Source organism: Chelonoidis abingdonii, chromosome 1 (genome assembly GCF_003597395.2).
Source record: "Chelonoidis abingdonii isolate Lonesome George chromosome 1, CheloAbing_2.0, whole genome shotgun sequence".
NCBI classification, from domain to species: domain Eukaryota; kingdom Metazoa; phylum Chordata; order Testudines; family Testudinidae; genus Chelonoidis; species Chelonoidis abingdonii.
This window is the reverse complement of record NC_133769.1, coordinates 314,444,078-314,470,440: the sequence shown is the minus strand read 5'-3', so window position 1 is coordinate 314,470,440 and position 26,363 is coordinate 314,444,078. Positions and strand designations below refer to the sequence as shown.

The 26,363-nt window shown below is 42.8% G+C and overlaps 1 protein-coding gene across 4 annotated transcripts; it reads right to left on the bottom strand.

Moving 5' to 3' along the window:
* Positions 1–4,005: 4,005 nt before the first annotated feature.
* CYSLTR2 (cysteinyl leukotriene receptor 2) lies at positions 4,006–20,603 on the bottom strand. 4 transcript variants are annotated; one of them, XM_032785396.2, is made up of 3 exons: positions 20,044–20,603; positions 18,544–18,629; positions 4,006–6,988 (listed from the first exon to the last, which is right to left on the bottom strand). In XM_032785396.2, the coding sequence occupies exon 3, from the start codon at positions 6,985–6,987 to the stop codon at positions 6,016–6,018; it is 972 nt and encodes a 323-aa protein (XP_032641287.1). In that variant the 5' UTR covers position 6,988; positions 18,544–18,629; positions 20,044–20,603; the 3' UTR covers positions 4,006–6,015. The 4 variants fall into 4 exon arrangements, 3 of the variants coding, with proteins under 3 accessions (XP_032641287.1, XP_074917684.1, XP_032641286.1); XM_075061583.1 differs by lacking the exon at positions 20,044–20,603 and adding an exon at positions 18,754–18,815; XR_012655022.1 differs by lacking the exon at positions 4,006–6,988 and adding an exon at positions 12,897–13,634.
* Between the last annotated feature and the right edge of the window lie 5,760 nt (positions 20,604–26,363).

The following is a 26,363-nucleotide window of genomic DNA, read 5'->3' as shown; positions in this document are numbered from 1 at the left end:
ACAGTGCTGTATCTTGCAGCGCTCAGGGGGGTGTTTTTTCACACCCCTGAGTGTGAAAGTTGCAGCACTGTAAAGTGTAAGTGTAGCCATACTTTTAGCCTTCTCTCCATAGGCATGTCCCTGCATGCCTTGCTGAGTCAAGGTGTATCTGCCTTCTCTCAATGGGTCAGTTGTATAGCTGATGGTCCTTAATGGGCCATCAAGCAGGCTAGGCACTGCTGATGCCAAACTCTCTGGGGGTGTCACCCAGAAGCATAGCACAAGTTTGAAATACAGATATACATACATATCTATAACTCATAATACAAGATCATCATATCTGGCAAATTATAACTTTTTGCAGATATCTTACATGGTATATCTGGCTGTGCCCAGTGTCGCAGTGGGGGATAGCTATGGTCACTCAGTTAGGGTGAACTGAAAAGAGTGGGGCAAACAATCCCCATAAAGTTGGTAGATATTCCAATATTTATAACTTTACATACAAAAATGATACATGCATACAGATAGTATATTCATAACAAGCAAAACATAACCTTTTTATAGACTCCTCACTCAACAACCGTTGTACAATATTTGCTGCAAATATATAACAATAGTTGCAACCAGGGCTTTGGAGTGAAGTCCAGAGCTGGAGCGTGGAGCAGCTCTAGAGCAGTGGAGCTGCAGGTTTTTGCCTGGAGCTTGCTCTGGAGCATGGCTCCAAAGCCCTGGTTGCAACAATGATCTATACGGTTATATTGTAATCAGATAACATCACAGTGACCTTTCACCAGCAAAGGATAGGTGTAGCAGGTGTGCCACACCCCTGCCACATCTCTAATGGACAATCTCCATCTCTCAAAGGGAGGGAGCTGGGAGGAAGCTATGCCATCTCCATCAGATTTACACTAACAGATATTTCCCCTATACTATGTGAATTCTCATCTGTAGCTAGAATGTAATGCTGAGTGGCTGGAGTGGGCTGGAAAATCTAGGTTCATAGACAAAGTTTTTTAAAACCTGTTAGAGTAAAGTATTAATTTTAGAGTTTATTTTCCTTTCAAACAAGAGTTTACTATTTTCTTTTCCAGTAGTGAAGGAGCAATCAGAAAGACTTCTCAGCTGGCAATCAAAAAGCTGTTCTGAATGCACATAATGGCTCTCAAGTTGACTATTTTTGTCACATTTTTTTGTGGATTATTCTCCCTTGTGGTTCCCAGGCTGACTACCAGCAGTATTTATAGAGAATTCTTACTCAAACCCTGATGAGATTTCCAACCAGCAATAAACAATGTTCCTTTTAACAAACAATTCCATCCACCCAATGCAAAAACAATGAAAGACCAGCTGCAAGGAGAAACAGAATACAGAAGGGAAACAGCACAGTAGAGACTTTTCATGGCCAAACCTAGTATTATAGGCAGCTACAGATCAGAAACTGTCAGTGATTTTATGAACTTCTGTTTCTCAGAATTTAAAATTTGGTCATAAAAACGTGCTTTGGCCTGAAGCTAAGAATACAAGGTTTCAGCCTGCACATACATTTTTTTAAAGGTTAAAAAGAACATACAGTATTTGGGTACTGTAAATTTAGAGAGATGTGAACATAAAATAGAAGTTATTCATTCAAAGCACTCTTTTGTGTTTCCATGACCCTTATTTGGAGACTGGCTCAACCTGGCCTCTGAGCACACAGAAATGTGTAATTGCAGCCAGATACTTAGACATTTAAGTAACATTTATCACTTGAAATTTGAGTGGTTGTCATTTCATAATGACTGAGCCCTGGAGTAATGGGGAATAAAAATAAATAATATACATAAATGTAACCCTTCTGCCGGGCAGTGATGAGAACAACAAGGGCCAGATTCAATGTCTAGGGGTTCCTCTGAACAATACAAAACAGAACCAGCTGAAGTCTGCACCCAGTAATCTGGGAAAATTTGACACCCATCTCTAAGAGGCAGTACTTCCCCACTCGCAAGCACTCAGTCTGTGTATAACAAAAGAAAACTTCTAATAAAAAGGAAAGGGAACCAAGCATTAGTTTGTGAGAACACCATAACCACATTCAAAAGCACGTAACCATAAGCAAAAACCCGACTCTCACAGTGAATTGTCCTTTGCCTCAATTTCCCACCTTACGGTGGGAGTCTGATGAATGAGTGTGTCTTTAACACATCACTCCCCTCTCCCTTCTCTGCACCTCACTCACAGCTGGCTGCCCTTGCTTAGCAAAGACCCAGAGTTCAGAGGTGTGTTCATAGAGGTTCACCTCCCACCCAAGAAAGGAGGGGAGGGGTTGAGCAATGTCCCTGTGATTGCTGTGCACCTCTGCAACTGGCTGTTTGCCTCTGCTTTTCTCTGCTGCCACCAGCTGTGTGCTGCCGCTGCTCTTCTCTGCTGCTGCTGGTGGCTTGTTGCCTCTGTTGGACACTCACTGTCCCTTCTGGAATGCCATGTTCTGAGGTGTCACCGCTTAACCCAGGTCCTTATCCCACCACCCATGTCCTTAGTTAACATGGAGAACAGAAAGTTACAGCATGCTCCATCTGGGTCAGTCCAGAGCCTTCTGACCCCTCTTCAGTCCCAGTCCAGAAGCTTCTCTCTTGACTCCAGCAGTCCACACTTAACAACCCCAGCTCGACCCTCCCCAGTCCTTTGTCCTCCAACTGGTCATACCCAGCTGTCTGCCTAAGGAGGGTGGGCCATGCAGGGTTGTTTGTTGCTACGTGCCAAATGTCCAGGCGTTGGAGTGGCCATTGTCTTCCTGGACTTTCCATGAGCATGGGACCCCAGGACGTTAAACATCAGTTGTGCTTGTATCTCTGGGTCTCTGCAAAAAGCAACCAACCTTTTCCCACCATCTAGTTAACTATGCATCACACAGGGGAAACCAAGGCACGCACAATATTCATACAAAATATTATGACTAATTCCCGTTCTGTCACAATTTGGACCTTTAAAACTCCTATTTTACTTATGATATAATCAAAGACTAAAAAGGCTAATGCACATCCAGGTCTGGCTCAGAAAATGACATTAAGAGTCAAAACATTAGTCGAATCATGAAGTTACAGCTGATATACCGCACTTTTCCAATTTGCATTGCCTTTGACTTTATGTGTATGTTTCTGGCTATTTTGATTACTCCATTTTCTAAGAGACAGCCCTGTGCACCCTCCCCCATCAGAACAAGGATCTGATGTAGCTTAGAGGAGCTGGGTGGGAGCATCTATAGCAGCTTGAGGAAGGGTAGAGGAAGAGTTGCTCCCACAGGAGAATGGCAGGAAAGAAGAAGCACTTGCAAAGCTGACACAGCTTTTGTAATAAGGGAGAAAGGGGGAACAACTCCCTTCCAAAAACTGAAAGCGGGCAAGGAGAGAGGAGTGTACATGAACTTGAGGTATTTTCTCTCTTGAATTGGAATGACATGGCTTTTTATTTTCATGTCCATGCAGACCTGATAGTGGAAATGGTAGGTCGTGGGCCTTAGCTTTATCTTAGCTTAGCCAAGCTGCTCAGGGGAGTCCCAGATCCATTCAGTGAGGGATGGGTGGGTCAAGAGAGGTAGGGAGCTGTGGACAGTTGTTCCATGGATTATGTGGATCAACTGCTCAAAACTCCTGCATTACAGCACTGCAAGTATCCCACCCTTGCCAGAGGGCTCAGGGAGTGAGGATACGTATCGCGAGAAGACCTGGGTGAAACTGTTTGGGTGAAACTTTTTTTCACGCCCCAAAAATGCAGATTTGGATAAACTGAAACATTTCACAAATTTGCACTGAATTTGCCAAATTGTTCTCTTAAAAAATAAAAATAAAAATACCTCCAAAAAGTCTCAATGTTTTGTTTTTACATTTTAGAAATGTTTCAATTGTTCAGTTCAAAATGACTTTTCATTTCAAATTTTACTTCAATTTTTATTTTTTAAAAAGATAAAAAAAAATTAAAAAATGAAACAAAACATTTCATTTTGGGTTGAATGAAACATTTTGTTCACCTCTAAATGGTTTTTTTTTTTCCCCAGTTCACTGAAAAATGTTCATTTCAGGTTGACCTCGAAACAATGTTTCCCCCTAATTTTTCCGTTCATCCACCAAAATGATAAATCAGTAATCATAATGTACTAGTTCAGAAACTAAGCCAGAGGTAGACTGTGAAAGGTTGTAGCCAGAGATGATACAGGGAAGCTGAGAAAGAGAGAGAATAAGAAAATCTTCTATTTCTTATTCTAATAAAGTGCCCTGTTAGAAGAAAGTGACTCTTTGAATGATTTTTTTTATCATTTGCATATGAGAGAATCTAAGTTCTTCAACTCCTATTAGATTTTTTTTTATCATATCTTTCGGGGGCGGGGGGTGTCAGCATTTGGCCAATTAATATATTCTTTAAACTGTAAAAGTTTCCATTTTAAATATATAGAAGGCCTTTTTTATAATACAGAAAAAGAGAATTTACACTGTAGGGCATGTAATGTAATTCTAGTGAAGCACTAGCATGCTTCCCATTTATGAAGACACGAGGCAAACACAGCTGCTCACAGGCATGCAAATATTCCCTTAGAATGTGTTATGCTATTTCATGTGGCCACTCTGTACAAATATAGTTGTGACCACTCCCTTTCTGGGGATATGCAAAGAAAAGATAAATATGAGGAGCAATATTTCCTTGTGCTCCAGCTCTAGCTTTTCCATTGTTAATGTACCAATCAGACTGCATCATACAGTCCCAGTCTGCCTCTTGGATAATGCTGGCTTGGAAAATTAGTTTTAGTCTGAAATAGGTAGGTTTATTGTGATGATAAAGGACAAATTTCTCAAAGGTTGTAGAAAGCACATCAATCTGTTTGGAGTTACAGGTCATTTTTTAAAAAATTATCCCAATTTGAAATTTTGATTTGTCTATTATTTTTGTCCCCCTCTAGATTATAAAAGCTTAAAATTCTCCCTAGCATTAGATCTTCTGGAACCTTTTGTTCTTGAAGAAAATAGATTATAATTGAGCAAATAAGTCAACAATTTTTCTTGAGGGTGGTTTGAGGTCTCCGTGCTGCTCCACTGACATAAATGGGAGTGTTTGGATTTAACTAGAAATAAGATAAAGCACAATAAGTGTGGAAATATACTGATATCTTGTGACTAGTTGCAACTTAGGGTCTTTCTATTGTAAAGAACAATTTTCTTCATCTCCCGTGAAAGAGACGTGTGCTTTTGAAAATAAAGGATGGAAGCATTAGTCCTAATGATGTATGTAGGTGTGGTTTATTACACAGCTGTGGTTACTGAATTCAATTTGCAACCAACATTCTATAAGGATGAGGTTGATCTTTCCTAAAACTCAAACAAACCCCAAAACACAGAAAACGGAATAGCTTCATATTTACATGTTCTGAAAATTTTGATTAATGTTCCTACTACTTCAGGCACTACTAAAGAAAAGAGGCCTGAAATTAACGGTAATGCCTAGGGAGGGATCAGTATATTGAAAAGCACTGAGACTATGCTCTGAGGGTTGGAGTAGCCAATGGAGAGGCAACTCTGAGGGAGGGACCAGTAATCCCAGTTTTGAGGAACAGGTGGATCCAGAATGCAAGGTGCTTTTGGGGAGAGAAAAGCAAGAGTTTGGAGATGACAGAACCACAGACCCAGTCTGTTTCCCAGAATTAAAGGTCTATTTTGTCAGTTTGTGTTACCAGTAAATGAAGTCCTCTGGAGCAGAGGGCTTCTTAAAGGACAAAAGCCTCTTTTTGGCTGGTGGAAGAGATATAGGTATAATCCCAGGGTGGGATCTTGGACCCCTTTACAACCATTTATGAAGAAAATTCACATGGTGTTCTGAGATACTAGCCACTCTGAACAGCCCCACTTTGGAGATAGGGAAATGGAGGCACAGAGTTACGTGATTCACCCCAGGTCACGTGGCAAGTCAGCGGCATAGATTAAAAAACCCATGATCTTTCAGCCTCCAGTCCTGGGGTTTGATCATCAGAAAATATTCCCAATAAGGAATGTACATTTGATTCTTCACCCTCTACCTTTTATATATACTTTTGAGTCTCTCTTTGAAGTTTTCTCCCGCAAAGTAATAGAGCACAGGATCTAGGCAACTATTCATTGCAGCAAGGGAATGAGCGATGACTGCTCCTTCAGCCAGCAAATTGCAACAGTTGGCCATAAAGGCCTTAAAATTTTCCAGCAAGTAGACAGTTCTTAGTATGTGATATGGTAGGAAACAAAGCAGAAACATGAATAAAGTGATGATGATGGTTGACACTGCCTTCTTATGAGAAGCTCTTACCTTTGCTTTCGGAACCCTGGGCTTAAGCAAAGCTTTGATCGCAAGCACATAGCAACAAATTATTGTGCAAAATGGGAGGAGGAAGCCCACTATCAAGACAATATAGTTCATCACAAGCAGCTTCTGTACAGTCTCCTCTTGGAGATCTAAGCACTTGCGTGGGTAGTCCTTGCCAATGCATTCCCTGAACAGCAGCACGCTGGCAACTGTCATCACAAAACCCCATATCACCGCACATATGATTCTAGAATACTTGATGGCGATTAGTTTCAAATGTTTGAAAGGATGAACAATAGCCACAAAACGAACAATGCTCAGCACAGTTAGAAAATAAATGCTGCAGTACATATTGACATACAAGCTATAAGACACAATCCTGCAAAATATATCCCCAAATACCCACCGAGATTTCATCAAGTAATAGGTGGCACGGAAGGGTAAAGTCCACACAAACAGGAGGTCTGAAATAGCCAAGTTCAGCATGAAAACATTCACTGGAGTCTTTTTCCTGTAAAGCTTCAGGAAAACATATATGGAAAGGCCATTTCCAAAGATACTTAAGGCAAATATTGTGAGATATATTGTGGGATAAACAGCATGCTTGAAGTCATCAATAGAGCAGTTGTCCAAGTTTGACGTGTTGGTGGCATTGTCATTTTGGCACATCTGTGAAACTAATTCAGTCATGTTTGAGTCTTCTGGCATCCTGAAAATAAAAAAAATTGTTATGAAATTTACGCCGCATCATCCCTCAAGTCAGCATTGCAACCATTTGGCTGAAAGGTAAAAGCTGTAAATAGCAGTGGAAAAATAAAAGCTAGTTAAATTAATAACTATTCACCATGCTCCAGTGAATATAGATCAGTTACTGTTTGTATTGAACTTCAAAATGTGAAGCGCTATATATGCTAAGTGTCATTGTAACTGCAGTTTATGGATAGTGCCTGCTGTCTGGCAATATAAAAGCTAAAGATTCGAGTAAAAGCTTCAAGTTTCAGTCTTCGAAAGGTGAGTGCAGTGCCAACAGCTGCAGCACCTGACACGGTGTTTTTCTTTGATCATGCAAACTAAGCAAGTTATCACTGGTCATTTTGTGGGTGGGAGATCTTGAGTTAGACTGGCAGATGCAACGTTGGTAATAGAGCTGATCAAAAATGGAATTTCCATCCCATGGAAAATTCTGGTATTTGGATATTTTACTCCAATTCAGGACAAAAGCAAAAGTAAATATCTAAACTTTTCTGTGGCATGAAAAGTTCCAAAACATTTCTATTTTTAAATCTCAAAATATTTTATTTTGTGTTGATGTTAATCTCTGTGTTCACCTGTACTGTCATGGTGTCTAATAGGCTTTGCCGTTCCAGGTCCATTATGACTCCATTCTCTGCTATGAGGCTTAATTCCACAATGCACCACAATCTCCCGCTGTGGCCCCATGGGACTCACAAGATGTTCTGCGGTGATTCAACCACAGGGACAAAGACTGTGGTGCATGATGGAAGATGCAATCTAGCCAGGGATCATGGTCCCTATGGAAGATTCAGAACATGAGGGAGCCAGAACTATAACTCCTAGAAGGTAAAACATCAGTTCAAGTACATGATGGGTTGGCCCAAACCAAAGTGTTTTATGTAGAGATTTTCCTGGTAGAAGATTATGTTGAAGTTGGTATTTTTCCCCCATGGAAAATGGGATTTTGTCAATTTCCAACAGGAAAATATTTCACTTGAAGTCAACCAGTTTCTGTACTAACTTTTATGTAGTCCCTTACGTTTTACCACTTTTTCCTTCTAGTGAGCAGAGATGTGTGTTCTAGCTATGGGAATTCCAGTAAAAACCGTCAGCCTCATTTTTATGCAATTATCCAAAACTTGTGTATTTTCAATAACTGAGATTTTGCTGTCAAACATCATGTTAACTCATTTTAAAAGTTTCCCCTCATTTTATGCCTCCTTCCCTTCCCTGCTTCCTATTACTTATATATCTTTAATCTGTATTTTTCACTGTCTTAATGTGCATAGTGAACATGAAGTCCTGGCCTCATTCTCTTCTCCAAAGAATTAAATACTCAGCTGCCATAAATCAGCCACTCACATGTGAACCGAATGGCTGTCCACAGCTGCACACTTTACAGTTCTGTAGAATTTTCTGATTAGGATTTGTACTGTACATGTGCAGAGTGATTTTTAATAGGTCATAATCCAATCAGATAAAAATCAGTGTTCACTGGAACACTAAAATGAATGGTTTCTCACTAAGAGCTATTTCCCTACTAAATTTCAGCTTCTTCTCCCCAGCCAGGGCAGTGTTTTTAAATAAATAAAAGCTGCAGAATATTTTGGTTGGTTGATCAGTCATGGGGAAATGGGTCACTTTACTCTTACATATTTGAGATGGCTAAAATATTTTTGCTCAGCATCTCCCCAAATACCCATCTTTGGGCATATACCAAGTCTGGACAATTTTAATCCCCCATCCCCACTTCCGGAAAAAAAACACATCAGAAAATGACTGAAAAATAGGTGTTTTCATTTGTCCCACTGTAAACAGTGAAAATGGGTGTGTTCTTGTTGATACAGCACAAGACTCAGGGCATTCCAAGGTCTGTTCCAAGCTCTGTAACTAACTTGCTGGGCGGCTCTGGAAAAGGAAGCTACTTCATTTAAGTATGTCTCAAATTATCCATCTGGAAATAAAAATAATATCTACCAACATCACAGGCAGTGGCAGGTTAAGACGTGATTGATCCTATGTACACTGGGATCCTGGCCTAGGACAGCCAACACTTACCTGGCTCCTTGCACCCTGTTGCTGTTAGAACTGTGTGGATCACCAGCTCTTTCAGAAAAGCAGTTAAGCTCATGTTTAGATCTCATTGAATTCAAAGGAACTTACACCCATGCTTAAGTGCTTTCCTCAGTTGGGCCTCAGGCAGCTGAACAACTGTACTCCATAGGCCTCAACTTTCAGATACTGAATCCTAGTAGAGAAATTCTTCTCTATTTCATTCCCCCGCAATGAGAAGAGAAGTGTTCTGGTAGAACTCCCTACTGAAAAGAAAGATAAATCCTTTGGTATCAAAGGTATTTCAGGCAGTTCAATTTTTCCCCTCTGAAAAAACTCACCTGCATATGATGTCTGTCTGATTGGAATCAGGAACAGGATTTTCCCCCTTATGGGATTGCACGGATGGGCCTTCCCCTTCTACAGGGATACAAACTAGTCCAAAATACTCCAAGTAGAGAAGTTCTATGGTTTATTTTGCTAAGATTAGAAGTATTTGCTTTACAGAAACAACCAGCCAACCATTCAACAAAAACAACTATAGAACTGGAGAGATGCGTTGACATACATATGGTTAGGAGCAGGGGCGGCTCCAGGCACCAGCACACCAAGCGTGTGTCTGGGGTGGCAAGCCACGGGGAGCGCCCTGCTGGTCGCTGTGAGGGGGGTAGGCAGGCTGCCTTTGGTGGCTTGCCTGCAGGAGGTCTACCAAGCCTGCGATTTCGTCAGCAATTCGGTGGCGAGTATGCTGAAGCTGTGGAACTGGAGGACCTCCCACAGGCATGCCCTGAGGCAGCCTGCCTGCCTTGCTTGGGGTGGCAAAATACCTAGAGCCGCCTCTGGTTAGGAGGCACTCTCATGTAGCAATGCTTAGCTTTATCAGCATTAATGAATTAAGCCTGTGAAGTAAGATGGGGAAACAGAGGCATAGGGAGGTTAAGTACCTTGATGAAAGTCAAATAGCAAGTGAGTGCCCTGTGCTCAGAGCTATCAACAACCTGCTGTGCCATGATCCTGTCTGAGGTAACAGGGAGGATGAAATAAGTGAAGTTCAGATCATGGACCAATTGGGTTCCACAGTACTAAGGGGGGCCCTGAGCAGGCCTCAGGTGCTATAGGTAAAGTGTGTCAGGAAAGCTCTTTAGTTTATGTGCTTTAGCAGAGAGCAACTACAAAAACTTGTTTGCATTGCTGAGCCCTCCTGTGCCAGCTGGCTTTTAGGATACTAGATAGTTGTCTATAATAATGGAACCAGCTTGTAGGAGCTGGCCGTGATTCTGCACTCTGGCTCATCTAATTATCTGATGCTTTTAACTGTCAAAGAAAACCTCAGGGACAAATACTAGTGCAGATTAGGGTTTATGCACATTATGGGACATTCTCCTTCCTTAAGTCTCAATCCAACTCTCACTGAAGTCATTCCATTGTCACAAGAATCTTTCCATTGATTTCAATGAGAGCTGAACCAAATCCTTAATAATTATTCTAGTAAACTCTGGATGAACTCACAGTCATATCACTAAAGCATTTCTGAAATAAATATGAGATATACAGACCCAACACCGGAGAGCAAGGATTTAAGGATCAGCTCTGGGCCCACGCAGCCGCACCTGAAGGCATGGCTTTAAAAATGGAAGCAGAGCAGTTCGCGGGTAGGGAGTGAATGGTTGATCTGAGAGGAAAGTGCTACCCACGAGCTCATTGCCCAGGACCTGACAATGTAACACTGCGCACACCCACAAAAAAGAAGGGAATGGAGTGTGAGGCTCAGAACCTTGACTGAGTGATTTACTCTGGGAAGCTGAAGGAGACTGGGGTAGGAAGTGGTCTGGGGAGAAGGAGCAGTGGCTTGGCACCACAAGCTGCCCATCATTGCACTCAGGACTGGAGCACAGTGAAGAAGGTGAACCTGGGTTCCTCTACCCACTTTGAGTGGACAATACAACAAGAAAAGCCTTCACCTCTGGTGAGAGGCCAACCGGAAAAGATTGGCTGTTCAAGGACCCAGCTCTCAAACCTTCTGCTATAGGGGAGAACTGGAAACTTTAGGGATGAGGGTTCTGAAGGACAGGAATGTGCTTCAAGGGGAGATGTTCTGCCAACCACCACCTGACCACTAGGCAGCACTGCTGGTGGTTGTACATCTTCTATGCAGAGACCTCTCTTACCTGCTTTTTAATTCTTTAGACTTAGATGCATAAAGATGTCTATACAAGGCTCTTGGCACCTTGAAAAGTTATTAAAAATACAGATTCTGATTCTGCCATGATCACATCAATGTAACTCACTTGATCACAGTTATTAGAATTGACTGAAAAATGGCATTTCTTTTCCACAATAAATAAATAAATCTTATGGTTTCCTGAAGTTTTGTTCTGAATTGGGGCAAAACCTCAAAGTTTCTTGCAGAATGGAAATAGCAAAACATTTTGACCTGTAACAGGAAGTGCCCTAGTGGGTATTTTGATATTAATTAGTCATTCCATGCAGTAAAGGGAAGAGAGAGGGAGCTGTCTTTAAAAATCTTTCACATACCTAAAAGCAATGATGGGTAGGGCCCTACCAAATTCACGGTCCATTTTGGTAAATTTCACTGTCATAGTATTTTTTTTAAAATCTTGAATGCCACAGTTTCAGATATTTAAATATTACATTTCATAGTGTTTCAACCATGGGGGTCCCGACCCAAAACAGAGTCAGGTGGTGGGGGGTCATACAGCTATAGTAGGGGGATTGTGTTATTGCCACCCTTACTTCTGTGTGGCCTTTAGAGCTGGGCAGCTGGAAAGTGACGGCTGTTTGCCAGGAACCCAGCTCTGAAAGCAGTGCCACTGTCAGCAGTAGCAGAGAAGTAAAGGTGGCAGTACCATACCATGCCACCCTTACTTCCCCGCTGCTGCTAGCAGTGGTGCTTCCTTCAGAGCTGGGTGGCCAGAGAGCTGCGGTTACTGGCCGGGCATCCAGCTCTGAAGGCAGTGCCACCAGCAGCAGCAGAAAAAAGGATGGCAATACCACAGCCACCTACAATAGCCAGATTTCATGGGGAGACCAGATTTCACAGTCTGTGACATGTTTTTCCATGGCCATGTATTTGGTAGGCCCCTAGTAATACGGTAGGAACAGGAGGAAGGTCAGATGGGAAGGACAAGGGGGGAGAAGGAGGGATCCTACTGATGCTCCTGAAGGCACTGCCAGTGCACCATAGGGTGTGAGCACTTCACTGTGGTGTCAGGGCAGCTGAATGTGGCTGTCTGTCACCACTATGACAGTGACTGCTTGGTGTACTAGGAACGGAAATCAGGGACCACAGCTTTTAGTCCCATCTGAGGTGGCAGCACCTGGGAGGTGCAGGGGGTGAAACCCAACCCCCTCCCACTCATTGCTGCTAGCCCCATGCTGTTCTGCACCAGAGTTGGGCCACTTCCCCAGCACCAGCTCCCTTGCTAGTGCAGCCCACACACCTCACCTAGCTCCTATTTTGGAGGAATGGGAGTGGGCTTGGCTGGGCCTGCAAGCAGCAAGGGAGCAGGTGGCTGAGCTGCTCTCCACTGCAGCTTGGGACTGGCAGCAGTTCTAGTCTGAGGCCAGACTGGGCAGCTGTGGCACAGAAGCAGGTAGAGGATGCCCAAGATCACCTTCATGCCCAGTTAGAGACGGAGTTCTTCCAGTGGCAGGCTGGGGCCCTCACCCTGATTCTGTCCATCCTGCCACCAGACCCACAGAATGAGCAAGGGGAATAAAGGGGCCCTCAAATCTTTATCCATTAGTTATTAGCTTTGTTACAGTGCTGTTACTTGGGGAGCAGAGCCATAACATTACTGCTCAATGCTGGGCCCCCCCAACCACACACATATGTTACAGTAGGCACCTACTACACCACCATCATGCTATGCAATTCCTCAGCTTCCTGCCTTGAGAGTTGGGGTGGGGGTCTCCTCGAGGACTTCTTTGTTATGCACCTAAAGATATTCTAAAGTCACTGTCCTGGAATGATTTACTCATTTCCTAACAAATGTTGTTTTATTTAGGAAAGCACTTTCCATAGCTACAAACGGGAACTTTTATCATCTCTAACTTTTACTTCTTTCTCCGCGGACGTTGGGAAGGTTTGTGTGCTCCAGTAACACACAGCTATGCCTGTGGGAGTTTTGGCTCCTGGGATGGTTACTGAAGCCAGAAGGTCAAAGTGTAAGGTGCAGACAAGCAGTCCACTACCCCTCCACACAGGGGCTTGGGCAGTAAGTCAATAACCCATCCTCATGCTAGAGTTAAGTTACAGAAATGCATTAAGGTAGCCATTCCAGCAAACAGCATAACTTCTAATATTGATTTGTGGGCTTGCTTAGAGTTATAGTAGAACTGATCCAATTTCTTCCCAGTATTCCCCCTTAAGATCCATGCAAATGCCACATGCACACATTCCACCCACCTACAGTGTGGCTTCCACACTGAAGCCAGAGCTAGACCAATGTGAGGGGAATTATGAAAAGCTACATGTGGATTTATTCTGTGAATGTGGAACAGTAAAACCAAGTGTCCTCCCAAACTTGTTGCTATTTTCATAGTACCTGGGACGAAAAAAATTGCATAAGTAGAGAGAAAAGCTTGTTTCCTCACAACACCACCTCTCCAACCCCAGCAAATTAAAAACTCAGCAGAGCAGACTTTAGCTACCTCCACCAATTTGTTTTTCAAATGCCATATTCTTTCCTCATCATTCTCTGCTCACAGGAAGGAACCACTGAATCAGGAGTTTAGATATGTTATCACCCAGAAGCACTCTCCCCTGATGCCTTGAATTAGCAATTTACCAGAAGAGTAGTCAGCATGACTTGCACTGGTGATTCTCCAGTGATGTCATCCCATTCCTGGAATTAGGTCTGCATATATCTCAGTTCTTTCCCCTCAGCAGGCACAGTGAGGGAATTACTTGGCTGATTCTTGTGTCATCCTCACTGACTAGCTGTGAGGTCAGTGTGGCATAGGACGTCACAGGATGTCTGTGCTTGTGTAACACCGACAGACCCTGGTCGTCAGGACTGAACCTGGGACTTCTGAAGCTAAATGCATGAGCATCTATTGCATGAGCTAAAAGCCACATGGTACTTAGCTAAGGCTGTAGCAGACTCATTGATCTCTAAGTGGTCTCAGTGCCTCTCGAGGGGACAGAGCATCACACCCAGGAGGTATGTGGGTTACACTTGCCTCAACTTTATGGACGCAGAATGCTTGCAAGCTGCCCGTAGAGCCGTTCCAGCACGTAAAAGGGAGCATTCCAACTGGTGGATGACAGTTTGAGTGACTCCTGCTGGTCTTTAAGGTTGTGGCACACTGCATAGGACTGTCTGAAGTGACCATATAGTTTATTGGCCACTGAGACAGTCCCTGCAATTCTGCATTCCTCCTCCAAAATTTCCCTCTATCAGATTGAAGCAGCAAGTGAGGCAAGGGGCATGCTGGAAGTCACCATCCTACACCATACAATTTACTCTGTAGTTCATTGCCACAGACACAGCAAAGAAGTTGGGGGGCCTTAGTAGGGTGACCAGATAGCAACTGTGAAAAATCAGGACAGGGTGGGGGAGTAGGACAGGGTGGGGGAGTAATTGGCACCTATTTAAGAAAAAGCCCCAAATATTGGGACTGTCCCTATAAAATTGGGACATCTGGTCACCCTGGGCCTTAGCCAGCCCTCTATGACAGCACACATGGGCAGTAGGTATTATAGGCTGGGGGAGGCTGAGCCGCCCCAAACAAGCAACTGTGGCCCCACCTACGCTCTGCCCCCAAGGCCCATTCCAGCTGCTTCCCACTCTATGGCTCTTTCCCCATGTGCTGTGGCCCCGGCGCTTGGGGGTTGGGGGGTACTAGCCTGGAGACAGGGCCAGCAGCTGAGGGGGGCCTTTAGGCTGGGGGTGTGCAGAAGGGGCAGGGCCTCAGGTGGACGGAGTGGACGTAGGGGCTAGCCTCCCCAAGCCAGCGATTCACATGCCACCCATGACAGCACAGCACATCCGAGATGTTCCAGAATGCGTGCTGTTTTTCAAACCCAGACACCCAAAGCATGGCATGCTGTCGAGTGAGGATATATGTGCCAATGCTGCTGCTAGACTTCCTGCCGCCGCTGCTCACCCAGTGGGCCATAACAGCCATGTAGGAAGTCGTCTGACCCCTGGTCCACATGTCAGTGTTCTGCTGCACTTGCCTACCTAGGCTATACTATTCTGTACTTCTCATAGCAGCGCACAGATCTGGCATTTCCTTTTTTGCTAGGAAGGGCAGCTAGGGATCTGCCACCTGGAGCCAGCTGCAGCCACAAAGAGTCTGAAACCATCTCCCTCCACGCGGGAGAAAGGAAGAATGTCCACAGCCAGCATCCTTGCTCACTGTGGTCAGGTTTCTCAGTCACAGGGTGGTTGCATTCATGTTTTTGCCCCCTCTGAATACACTCCACTAAGTACAGTTGAGGGATGCTGCTGGACTTAGCTGACAAAGTCACAGAAAATATTGGTGGTGTCATAGTCAGCCTCTGCTCTGGAGTTTGCTGTTGTTTGCTTTTCTGTAAGCTCTGAGCTAACTGGTTACATCATGTGCACTCTTTGATTGTGCTTGATGGATTTTAACCATCTCTGATATCCCCATCCTTTCAGGGTCACGCCCAGACTCATCCTCCATTTTCAGGAGTTAGCAAATGACACTAGTGCTGTCAGAGGATTGGGGAAGGGGGGATTGTAGATAGTGGTGACTTTTGCTGCTGAGAGAAATGCAACATGGGAGCACTGCCTTCCCCTTAGAGTTTCCATCAAAACCATGCGCAGCAGAGATGGAGGCAGTGACCTTCCTCCCACCTGGGAGTGTGAGTACTAGCATCAACCACATCTATTCCAGAAGCAGCATAGCGGAACAAGGTTTCAGAGGATGCTGATGGTCTCTGGCCAGTGCCCTGCTGCTGAGGTTTAGCCTGATGTGGTGCTGGACTAACTGGAGATCCACCATTCTCCTCCTCACCACCTCCTCTTGCACCCGGAGTGGTTGACTGTGCCCCACAGAAATAGTCCTCTTCAGAGTTGTCTACCTCAAGCAAATTGTGTTTTTCTGATTCCCCTACCATCACTTGTGGCTGTTCATACTGCATACCATTTCTGGAAGATTGCTTTCTTTTTCACACCCTGAAGTGCTCCACGGAAGACACAGCTTTGCAAGCTTCAAGCAGACATCTCCCAGATCCACTAACACAGCTCTCAGACTGCTCAGCAGCATCAGAAAAAAATCTTCTCTCTTTTTGGGGACAGACAATTACTGCATACAGTCCCTCTTTTCATCTTGCAAAACAGAGGGGACAGGGAAATGCAGCCAGGCTTTCTGTGGGTGATGTGCAATCAATAATTACTCCATCATACAGCAGTAGAGCCACCACAGGTATAGGGCTCGGAGAAAAAAAAAAAGAGTACCTGTAACCTGCTGTGCTGGGGAATCTTCCCAAAAAGCCACTGATGCAAAGAGAACTAGTCTGCTCTCTCTGCTTGCAGACACAGCCATGAACAAACCCCTCAGTCATGAGGGGTAAGTGGCTAAACCAGGGGTATGGAACCTATGGCACATGTGCCAAAGGCGGTATGCAAGCTAATTTTCAGTGGCACTCACACTGCCCGGGTCCTGGCCAGTGGCCCCCGGGGCTCTGCATTTTAATTTAATTTTAAATGAAGCTTCTTAAACTTTTTAAAAACCTGATGTACTTTATATACAACAATAGTTTAGTTATATATTATAGACTTACAGAAAGAGACCTTCTAAAAACATTAAAATGTATTACTGGCATGTGAAACCTTAAATTAGAGTGAATAAATGAAGACTCGGCACACCACTTCTGAAAGGTTGCCAATCCCTGGGCTAACTGTACTGGTGTGCTTTCAGCCATTCATCATGTTATAGGCTACAAGAAAACCCTGAATGAAACCATAAATTTGAAATAAAAACAAACCAAGATTTTCTGTCAAACGATTTTGGTAAAATAGTCACAATTTTGCAAAATATTAGGGTTCTCTAAATTGTATTTTTTTTTAAGTGAAAATATGTTTTGCCACAATCTTTTCAACTAGTTTTAGTGGTTATTCCTGATTTACACTGATATTAATGAGACCAAAATTAGTGTAAACAAAAACACAAATCAATGGCAGATCCCACTTACCACACACACAAATTAGGCAAAGAAACTAAAACAACTCTTTCAGCTATTCACAAGCCTCTATTCAAGTAGGTGAGTAGATCTTAAAACATCTGATAAAATAACTATCAATATTAAGACTTCTGTACTTTATAGAAAATAACTTCACATCATGTTTTAATAGAAATGAACACTCCTGGATAGGGTATGTTACAGTGGTATGCATATTACATGTGTAAATATAAAGTTTTCTGGTCTGATTTTCAGAGGTGCAGAGCACCAACAATTCCAACTCAGATCAATGGGAGCTGCTTACAAAGTAGGATCATGAGCTCAATTTTTCAGAAGTACAATGTACACATTGCTAAATGAATTTCTCAACATGAAATATGAAGTACAGATGCTCTGCTGTTTAGTCAAAATATATTTTGTCTGAATAAGATCTGCCCTAGTGTGAGTTCTCAGAACTATCAGAATAGCAATGCCAAGTACTTAGGCAAGGTCATCACTCGGGAGTGTGAAAAAAATCCACCCCTTTGAACGACAATAGTTTTAACAACAAAAAGTGCTGGAGTGGACAGTGCTTCATCAGTAATAGAACTCTCTCCTGGCGACGAAGAGCGGCTATGCTGTGTACCTTCCAACAGCACAGCTATATCAGCACAGCTGCACAATTGTAAGGTGGGCAGTGAGGATGTAGCCTAATTAATGTTATATAACTTGCATTAGCCATTGCCTTGTCAGAAAACCCGAAGTAATAACATTAAACGGCCAACCAAGTCACAATTCACTGGAATACGACGTATCTTTTCAGGATCAGAACTATGAAAACATTACTCATTTATATTTCATTTGTAATTGACATTGTACTGAATTAAATTGGACATTTGTCAAGACATGCATGATATTTTATTCACTCTTCCCACACACATGCATATACACACACAAACACAATCCCCACCCTCCAAAAGATTATAGTTGACAAAAATCTACAGTTGGGTGCTAGTACAAAGCAAAGGAAATTCACTTTGTCAGCTCTACCATTAGTTTATTATCTTTTGTCTTCCAAAATATTTTTTAATTACAAAATCTTACATGGATATCCCTTCTCAAGGAAAACACTCTAGACTAGCTTTAGCATAGATGAATTGAGTAAATGCTTAATTCTTCTATCAACTACAAAACTTGGTGCAAGAAACAAGTCATAACTAAAATTCCTCCTACTCTTATTTTGAATAGTCTTAATCTACTTTTAAAGAAAAGACTAAAGTATATATATATATATATTAAAATAAAAATTAACTTTGTCCTACCTCAGTTCTTATTCCTTTCAGTTAATTCAGTAAGATACTTCCTTCTTCTGCTTTTAGCTATCCAAAACTTGCAGCTTGCTAGCTTGCTAGTGGGGGTAAAAAAAAAAATTACGCAAAACCAATAGCAAGAAAGAGGAAGTAAGCATAATAGCACAGCTTTTATTTTCTTAAGGGCATTTTGTCAATTCAAGGATTGGTATTTGTTCTCACATTGCATTCCATCTCATCTTTCCCACAAAGTGCTAAAAAAAGGCTCTGCTGTTCAGCAACTCACAGCCACTCACATTTCTAAATATGAGCTTTCAGTAAACAAACTTGTCTGAAATATTAGCTTGGCAGTAATTGTAAATAGTTTTCAGAAAGTGTTATACTTAGATGGGTATTTTAGTGCAGTCTGTAGTAGAGAAGGTTTTCAAATCTTTTGACTGTTGACAGAATGGGGTGACCTCTACTAGTGTTGGCAATACTGAGAGCCCTAATGTAGATGGCCTGTCTGTTGCCACTGGCACCATGTCATCTAACTTGGCTTACAGTTCTAGTCTGGCATTATCAAAGGTGCCATAGGGAGTGGGGTGCCCAATTGCCATTGAATTTCAATGGGATATGGGCACCTAACTCTGTTAGGCTCCTTTTAAATCTTAGTGCTGTATACAGGGTTGCCAACAGTCCTCTAGTACAAGGGATATCCTTGATTTTTTCATCTCTTTACAACAAGATTGGGGGTTGCTCACTGCTGCAAAAAGCAGCAAGAAATACCTCTGGCGAATGCAAGGGAGTACTGCTTATTATTATTAACAATGACAAGATCAGGAAGATGAGGGGGGAGGGTGCTAACAAACAGTCCCTTATATTTGAAATGCAACGTTGGCAATCTTAGGTGTGGCCCAGTTCACTGTTACGTGGTACCATAGTTGCTGATTCTCGTTTACTAAGGCTCCTTTACAGCGCTCTGGTACCAGAAATGGGCCTTAGAGTGGACAGGAGTGGCCCTGGGAGAACTTCCTGTGCAGCGGCCTTGTGAACACAGTTCACAGATCTCCATGTAAGGGTGGGATTTGGGGACATAACTAGAAATTATCTACTTCCAAGGCCCTTTGGAAGCAGTATGTAAGTTGGAGCAGCTCTGAAATCGCTCCAAATCACTCCTAGGGTTGCCAACTCTCCAGGATTGTCCCAGAGTCTACAGGAATTAAAGCTTAATCTTTAATTAAAGGTTGTCATGTGAGGAAACCTCCAGGAATATGTCCAATAGGATTCCCAAACCTCCAGGATTGGCCTGGAATTGGAATTGATCTCCCAGTGACTGTTGAAAGCAATTTGGGAGATTTTAATTGGATATTTTAAGAAAATGACATTATGTCATGTTGGGGGGAGGGGCAGAAATCTCCCAGAATAACTTCAGTCAGAGTTGGCAACGCTAACGTTCAACCAAAACTGGTAACCCTAGGCACTCCAGGTTTGGGCGGGCTCCATCATGGCCCCATGTCACTGGTCACTTACCTGCCAACATATCCTCTCATGGCCAGGCATGGTTTTGCAGTGGCTCCAACTCAGTTTCCCCCACCAGACAGTAGTCTGGCCCTGTGACAGTCAGCTTCTTCTCACAACTCCAGCCAGGTCATTTATAATCTCACCCCTCCTCGGGTAATAAAGAGTAATCTCGCAGGGCAAAAGTCCAGTGACCCTGTATCAGGTCATCAGTCCCAGGCTGAGTTTTATAGTCCTTGCCACCTTTTCCTCAGAGATGCTTTCATATCCCTTTCTCTCAGGAGGGTAGGAGAACACACACCTGCCTTCCCTTCTGGCAGAATCCCAGGAATTCTGTGTTGAAGAAGCTAAAACCTGCTCCTTACAATTCCTTGTTGCTTCCCTGGGCTGCTTTCTATCTCCACCTGTCCACAGGTGCCTTTCCCAGGACTACTTCCTCCAGTACTCTCTCAGGAGAAGGCGAGCTCCTTGTGCAGCTTCCTATCAATCTGCTGCTGAGAAAACTCCCTTCACCAGTTCTCAGCCTACCTGAGAGCTGTTTTTTCATGCAGCCTTCTTATCTCAGCAGTCAATAGCCCAGCAATTAGCAGCAGCAGAGGAGGTGGCTATCTGTTTAATCTTTAGTGGCTGTGGTAGGATGGTACCTACCACACCCCAGAACACAGAGAATGCAAATATATTAAAGCCACGAGTGCAGGAATGGAATAAGTGAGAATCAGGCCTCTTGTGTGTTGTGCATATTACCAGTGCAAAGTGTGTTAAAATGTTACCAACTCCACCTTGTAAATAACTATACAAGGTGCAGGGCAGCTGTGAATTGGGTCCATAGTGGTCAAAACACTGGAATTGACCTACAAAATTGCAGTAAAATACTGAAATTTATTTTATTTGATCAAATTTAATTTTAATGAGTATTTTTGGAGGATGTCTTCGGCCACGTCTACACTACGGGATAATATCGAATTAGCTAAAATCGGTTTTATAAAACTGATATTATAAATTCGATTTCATGCGGCCACACTAGGCACAGTAATTCGGCGTTGAGCGTCCATGGTCCGAGGCTAACATCGATTTCTGAAGCGTTGCATTGTGGGTAGCTCTTCCGTAGCTATCCCATAGTTCCCGCAGTCTCCCCCGCCACTTGGAATTCTGGGTTGAATCATATTGTCGCGGTGTGTTCTGGGTAGTGTCATCAGATCCTTCCTCCGGAAAACTATCACTGGCAATCCTTTCGTTGGTTTTCTGGATGCCCTGCAGACGCCATAGCAGAGCACCTATGAGCTCTTCGGCTTTTTTTTTTTCCGGGCACCGTATATTACTGGATGCACAGAGATGAGGGCGATACTCAGGCTACGCAGCAGCATTCACTTCTTATTAGCATGAGTAGCAAGGATTTACCTTGGTCGTTCGTACCGTGTAGACGCGGAGAAGACTGGAATGAGATGACGGTTATCTCTCCCCCTCTGTACTTGTCCGCCTATCATGAGTGCCCCTGGCTGAAATCGCCGGGGGCGCAACGCAAAGCACAATTCGGATTGGACTCACTTGGACGAGGTCAATCCCTCCCTTATGTTCTAAAAATGAGTCAGCCCTGCAATTAGAAAAGGGGCAGTGTGTATTAGAGGAGCAGGGATCCAGAGCAACGCTGCTCCGTGTCAGTATCCCAGAGGGTTTGCCCTGCAACAACCCACCCATTGCTTCTCCGTCCCCCAACCTTCCTGTGCTCCGTGGCAGTGTCCCCCCTATGTGTGTCATGAGTTATAGAAGAGCAGGAATAAGACAGAGATTGTTAGTGAGTATAAAAGAGGGGGAGGCAGCCTCCCGGGGATATGACAGTCAGGCATGGAATCTTTCTTACACAGGACAGGGAGGGGCTGTGAAGCTAGCCCCCAGTGCTATGAGACATGTTCAGCCGTTTGTACCATCTATCTGGGAGTACTGGAAGTCCTTCGCATTTTACCCAGGCCCCCCGGCCAGTCTCACTCGAGGCCAGCCAGAGCACTCACGGCTGATGGCGATGACGGATACGTCAGTCTATTGTACCGTCTACCAACGCGGACGGGAGCAGGGAGGATACTGCTTTTCACTGCGCAAGCATCAGTATCTACTGCAGCATGTCAGTTACACATAGGTGACATTAAAGAGTCAAGAAATGATTCTTTGCGCTTTATCTTCACGTGTGGTGGGGGGGCGGAAACGAGAGCTAATTCACTGAACCCGCAGACACTGTTTTGAACCTACAGACTTGGTGGCTCAGCAAGAATGCAAATACTTTCAGATGACTCTTGGACTGTGGATAGCTGGATCCTCAGACCTCCATCCATGGCGATCATTTGAGCTCTGGCTTCCTGTTACGGCTTGTCACGCAGCGTTGTGTCCTGGAGATTTTTTTTCCCAACATTTGGATTCTCGATTTCCTGTAACGGAGCTCTGATACAACAGATTTGTCTCCCATTACAGCAATCAGATCTAGTACTGTCCGTACAGTCATGCGTTTGGAGCTCTTTTTGATAGTGCAAGACTGCATCGCCACCGTCTGATCAGAGTTCCACCTGGGCAAACAGGAAATGTAATTCAAAAGTTCGCGGGGCTTTTCCTGTTTACCTGCCCACTGCATTCGAGTTCAGATTGCTGTCCAGAGCGGTCAGTGGTGCACTGTGGGATACCGTCTGTAGGCCAATAACATCGATTTCCGTCCACACTAACCGTAATCCGATATGTTAATATCGAATTTAGCGCTACTCGTCTCGTCGGGGTGGAGTACAGAAATCGATTTAAAGAGCCCTTTATATCGATATAAAGGGCGTTGTAGTGCGGACGGGTACAACGTTAAATCGATTTAACGCTCTTTAAATCGATTTAAACACGTAGTGTAGACCAGGCCATTCATTACACTATATCTTTGCTGCCTAGATAGTTTACATTGTTTATCTGTGTCCACTTTCTTTATACCGCCTCATTAGCTTTCATGCTATTGAAGGTGATACAATCGCCCCTTTGTGACTTTTCTTTTAAACCAGAATAGTTATATTAGTAAATCCCTAGTAAAGATGCACTTATACCAGTATAAAGGTGCTTTTTATCAGTATAATTTATTCCCTTTCTGAATGGGAATAGTTATACTGGTATAAGGCATGTTTATACCAGAATACCTTCACGCACACTGGGGATGTATTAATATAAATATTTAAGTTAAAAAAAATCACACCCCCACCCACAATAGTCATACTGCTACAAAAACTTGTGTAGACCAAGCCTTAGAATCGCCCTCAATTAAATTGTGTGAGTAGCACATGTGAGCATCAGCCCTGTTATGCCAGGCAGAGAGAATAAATGCATTGTGCAGTCACAAAGGTGGGAAAGTGGCTTCTTCAGCTGTGCTTAGAAATAAAGAAATCTTAGTGGATGCCTACTGAGCATGCTCTGAAGCATTATAACCAACTGATAAATCATAATTTCATTATCCTTCCAGTTGTTTATTAAATTTAGTTGTGGATGTAGTCCAAAAATAACCATTTTAAATGACAAATTTCAAAGTTCAACTGTTTCTAATTTGAGTTAACTAAGTGGTGCTGGAAAGTATTACAAAAATATACAGAGGAAAGCATGCCTTTTTTTTATCAGCTTTGCAGAATGCAGAAAGCGTTGGAGATGATATTCCTCAAACTGTCAACAAAATTCATCACCTTCTGAAGAGCCCAAATATAGAATAAATTCAAACCAAAAGGAAAATTTTACAGGAAGTTATGAGTAAGTGGAAATACAACTTTAGAAGTACAACTGTTTTGCAACATTGAACCTCCATGGTACTGGTAACCCTTAAAAGCCATTAAAGTCAACAGCGGCTGAAAATTTTTTGTACTTTCTGTAGTACGATCAGATCCTTAACACTGAACAGATTGCTTATCTGTCTTTTCATATTTCAAACACTCTTTAAGGCCCTCATCTAAAGCTCCCTGAAGTCCATGGAAAGATTCCCATTAACTTCAGTGGGCTTTAGATCACAGCTTAAATAAAAGATTGTCTCAAAAACTGATCCTTATAAAAAGAAGAACGTTTTTAACTAACTAAAAGCATATCAGTTTGTAATACCAGCAAGCATGGCAGTATGACAGGTATTTTTATTAAAATTCTATATTTTTCTTGCTTATCCTTTTAATTTTTTTCTTCTCCTATCTATTTCTGAGGCACCTAACATCTTAGTGTCAACTTGCCTTTGTATATGCATCATTTATTTTAAATAATTGTATTATCTAACACTGCAACCACTATTAAGTCTACGATACATTTGAATGACAGATATTTTAGCAAGTTTATTATTACTGTTACACACTCACACTATCACCTGTGACATATTGTTTGTATAATACTGTGCTTTTACTCAGATAAGCTTACGTAGATAAGCAGTCATTCCCTCCTGTTTGGTTTTAGTAGTTATGTTCTCCTACATTCTTGCACTGGCACAGCTAATATTAGCACAATGCTACATGGGTAACTATTATGCATTGTAAATTGAGTAATAGCTGCAGTCACCTATATGTAAAGATAAAAGTTTGTCTTCACAAGATGGGCAATAAGAGGTTTAATATATTGTATGTTTTCCCCTTCTTATGTTCATTGAGCAGGTTTGGAATTTCTCCCTTCAATTCTGGTTAGGGCTATAGTAACAACTGCAAATCATGAAGCTGACTAATACACAGAATCTGTTAAGATCTAACAGGAAATCTAAGCTATTTCCTAGAAGCAGTGCATGTGTAGACACTGAAAACTCAGTAATTCACCCACCCACAAAGTTTTGTGGCTTGTGCTTACCATATTTCAAAGGTTCAGCCTGAACTTTGATAATATCCTGCTGGTCTGGTTCTCCAAATAAATCTTTAAGCCATTAGCCAAACAGCCAACTTTCCATCTTTATCCTCCTTTGCTGCCTTTTACAGTGTACCAGACCAGGCCAGAATCCCTTACAACATTTTTATCAGAAATACCAACAACTACTTTGCAGCCACAATCCCCTATTCAATGGCCACACAGTATAACTGAAACACGGCGTCTGAGCATCCCCATACAAAGATCCCTTGGTAGAACCAAATTCATCTAGTCCAGTCCTCTGCACTCAAGTCAGGACTAAGTATTATCTAGGCCATCCCTGACAGGTGTTTGTCCAACCTGCTCTTAAAAATCCCTAATGATGGAGATTCCACAACCTCCCTAGGCAAGTTATTCCAGTGCTTAACCAGTCTGACAGTTAGGAAACTTTTCCTAATGTCCAACCTAAACCACCCTTGCTGCAATTTAAGCCCATTGCTTCTTGTCCTATCCTCAGAGGTTAAGAAGAACAATTCTCCCTCCTCATTGTAACTACCTTTTCTGTACTTGAAAATGTTATTATGTCCCCTCTCAGTCTTCTCTTCTCCAGACTAAACAAACCTATTTTTTTCAATCTTCCCTTACAGGTCATGTTGTCTAGACCTTTTATCATTTTTATTGCTCTTCTCTGGACTTTCTCCAATTTGTCCACATCTTTCCTGAAATGTGGCGCCCAGAACTAGACATAATGCTCTAGTTGAGGCCTAATCAGCGCGAAATAGAGCAGAAGAATTACTTCTCATATCTTGCTTACAATACTCCTGCTAATCCATCTCAGAATGATGTTTTCTTTTTTTGTAACAGCGTTATACTGTTGACTCATATTTAGCTTGTGATCCACTATGACCCCCAGATCCACTTCTGCAGTACTCCTTCCTAGGCAGTCATTTCCTATTTTGTATGTGTGCAACTGATTGTTCCTTTTTAAAGTGGAGTACTTTTGCATTTGTCCTTATTGAATTTCATCCTATTTACCTTCAGACCATTTCTCCAGTTTGTCCAGGTCATTTTGAATTTTAATCCTATCCTCCAAAGCACTTGGTATCATCCGCAAACTTTGTAAGTGTACTCTCTGTGCCATTATCTAAATCATTGATGAAGATATTGAACAGAACTGGACCCAGAACTGATCCCTGTGGTACCTCACTCATTATACCCCCCCAGCATCACTGTGAACCACTGATAACTACTCTCTGGAAACAATTTTCCAACCAGTTGTGCACCCACCTTATTTTAGTTCCATCTGGGTTGTATTAACTTAGTTTGTTTATGAGAAGGTCATGCAAGACAGTATCAAAAGCCTTACTAAAGTCAAGATATACCACATCTACTGCTTCTCCCCTATCCACAAGGCTTGTTACCCTGTCAAAGAAAGCTCTCAGATTGGTTTGATATGATTTGTTCTTGACAAATCCATGATAACTGTTATTTATCACCTTATCATCATCTAAGTGTTTGCAAATTGA

Excerpts from the sequence above, each read along its gene's own strand:
- CYSLTR2 (XM_032785395.2), bottom strand. The coding sequence starts at position 20,063 with ATGAGAGGATATGTTGGCAG. Across the intron at positions 6,989-20,043 it reads ATGAGAGGATATGTTGGCAG|GATGCCAGAAGACTCAAACA; the intron begins GTAAGTGACCAG and ends TTTTATTTTCAG.